Below are 2,300 nucleotides of genomic sequence, written 5' to 3'. Positions count from 1 at the left end.
TGCCTGGCTGTTATCAGCTACACAAAACAAAATCATTCCACAGCACTGGGATCTGCTGGAATTCTGCTTTGTGTGGAAGGTGCAGACATTCAGCTCTGAGATTCCCTGGAGTGTTCTGAAATCCTTGGAAGTGTGGCAATCCCATTCCATTCCTGTCCTGGGACAGCTTTGAATCTTCCAGGAATTCCTTTAATTTCCTTATTCCTTATGGAATTCTTCTTTGTGTGGAAGGTGCAGGCACTCAGCTCTGAGATTTCACATTCCCTGGAGTGTTCTGAAGTCCTTGGAAGTCATTCCCATCCATTTCCAGAGCTCTGGAACCACTTGAAATCTTCCAGGGATTCCTTTCATTTTATTTATTTTCTTTTTATTTATTTCCTTTTTATTTATTTTTCACAGATCCTTATTCCTGCCCAGTTTAATATTAAATACTGGGATCAGCTGGAATTCTTCTTTGTGTGGAAGGTGCAGGCACTCAGCTCTGAGATTCCACATTCCCTGGACTGTTCTGAAATCCTTGGAAGTGTGACATTCCCATTCCATTCCCATCCTGGAACAGCTTTAAATCAGCTTTAAATCTTCCAGAAATTCCTTTAAGGCTTTTTATTTCCACACTACAGATCCTTGATCCAGTTAAATATTAAATCCCAGCACATCCTCCTGCCTCCAAGGCCTAAACTGGGGAGTGCAAAACCCTCTTTTCCTTCCTTCCAAGCCAAACTYTTCCCAGTGCAGGCCCAGATTTTTGGGAATTGACTTTGCCCTGTCCTTTTTTCAATTTCAGATCGTGAAATTTGCCCGAGGCCTCCACGCCAAAGTGTCCCCAATGAACGACGTTGACATCGGTGTTTATCAGCTGATGCAGAGCGAGCAGCTGCTGTCACAGAAGGTGGAGTCCCTTTCCCAGGAAGCAGAGAAGTAAATTTGGGGAAGGATGGTGGGAATAATCTYTGTGGGGTTTAGAATTCTTTAGAAGCTGTTTTTTTTTGTGTTTTTAATTCTTGTTCCTAAATAAAATGATCCCAACTTCGTGCTGGGGCAGATTTTCCAGCCTTGGTTCCTTGTCCCTGTGAAAACGAGGTGTAGAGGAATGTTTGTGAGGATTTGGAAAGGAATATTTGTGAGGATTTGGAAAGGAATATCTGTGAGGATTTGGAAAGGAATATTTGTGAGGATTTGGAAAGGAATATTTGTGAGAATTTGGAATGCAGTGAAGGATTTGTGGGAATCAGTGGATTAAGGGTGGTTGTAGCCAAAATTCACCTTTTTGGTCCTCTCAGAGCAAGGGAGAGGGTGGAAATTTGGAAAATCACCACTGCTGGCCAAGGAGTAAAATTCCTTTTTTTTTGTCTTTCAGGTGTAAAGAGGATGCCAGGAGTGCTTGTAAAGCTGGGAAAAAGCAGTTGGTGAGTGGAACTATCAGGGAAATGTCCTGGACCTGCACATAACACCCAGGGGTTTAATTTTTGGGGTGATAAAGTGGTTCTCCTGAAGATGGAGAGAAGGATTTTTTTTCCCAGAGTGAGCTGATGAAGGGAAATGGAAATGAACTCTTAAACCCACTTGTTCTGTGTGTGCCTCAGGGATTCCTCATTTTTTGGGGTTTTTTTCTGACCTGGGTTGGAAGGGACCCTGTCAGAATCATCCAACTCCAGCTCCTGGCCCTCTTTTTTTATTATTTTTTTAAAATTTGGCAGTTAATTTTTTTTTTCTTTTACACGATAATTTCTGAACAGATTTTGCACCAGCACAAACACACATTTCACAACCTTTCTCWGCTTTTTCCAACTTCCAACATGACCCAACAGTCTACAAATACCTCTTTTTAAGCTGCACAAAATTCCACAGTGATTCCTTTTTTTTTGAAGGAAGCTTCAACACCCAGGAAAGTGAATATTTGGAGATGCCAAGTGGAATATTTTAGATTTTTCCAGMGTAGGTATCCAGAACTTTTCTGCTGGATAAATCAACCAAATTGTCCAGGATGAATCCCATGGAGGGCGCTTGGCTGTTCCCATTTTTCCAGCAGAAAATTCCCATTTTTCATCCCGGTTTTCCCATGGCATCACTAAGAATTATCAAACTCACCAAAGTGGGGATAAACCCAGGGAAATGAGGATTTTCCAGCGGTGTGTGTGAATCTGAGCTGATGTCTCTGTGTGTTTTTTCCAGGCCCTGAGGTGCCTCAAGTCCAAGCGGAGGACGGAGCGGCGCATCGAGGAGCTGCACTCCAAGCTGGACGCGGTGCAGGGAATCCTGGATCGGATCTACGCCTCGCAGACTGACCAGATGGTGCTGAG

At 43.2% G+C, this 2,300-nt stretch overlaps 1 protein-coding gene across 1 annotated transcript in view; it reads left to right on the top strand.

Annotated features, from left to right (window-relative positions):
- Window positions 1–651: 651 nt before the first annotated feature.
- Window positions 652–2,300, top strand: part of CHMP7 (charged multivesicular body protein 7) — a gene marked incomplete at its 5' end in the record, with an annotated part of 7,757 nt that continues 6,108 nt past the window's right edge. The window contains 3 exons of the mRNA XM_057388679.1: window positions 652–918; window positions 1,358–1,406; window positions 2,173–2,292. Coding sequence (XP_057244662.1) covers window positions 652–918; window positions 1,358–1,406; window positions 2,173–2,292 — 436 coding nt within the window. The remainder of the gene's footprint in view (window positions 919–1,357; window positions 1,407–2,172; window positions 2,293–2,300) is intronic.

Source organism: Malurus melanocephalus, unplaced genomic scaffold, assembly GCF_030028575.1.
Source record: "Malurus melanocephalus ecotype Western Australia unplaced genomic scaffold, MMel_1.1 scaffold_2290, whole genome shotgun sequence".
In the NCBI taxonomy this organism is placed as follows: Eukaryota; Metazoa; Chordata; class Aves; order Passeriformes; family Maluridae; genus Malurus; species Malurus melanocephalus.
This window is presented reverse-complemented; position numbering and strand designations above follow the sequence as displayed.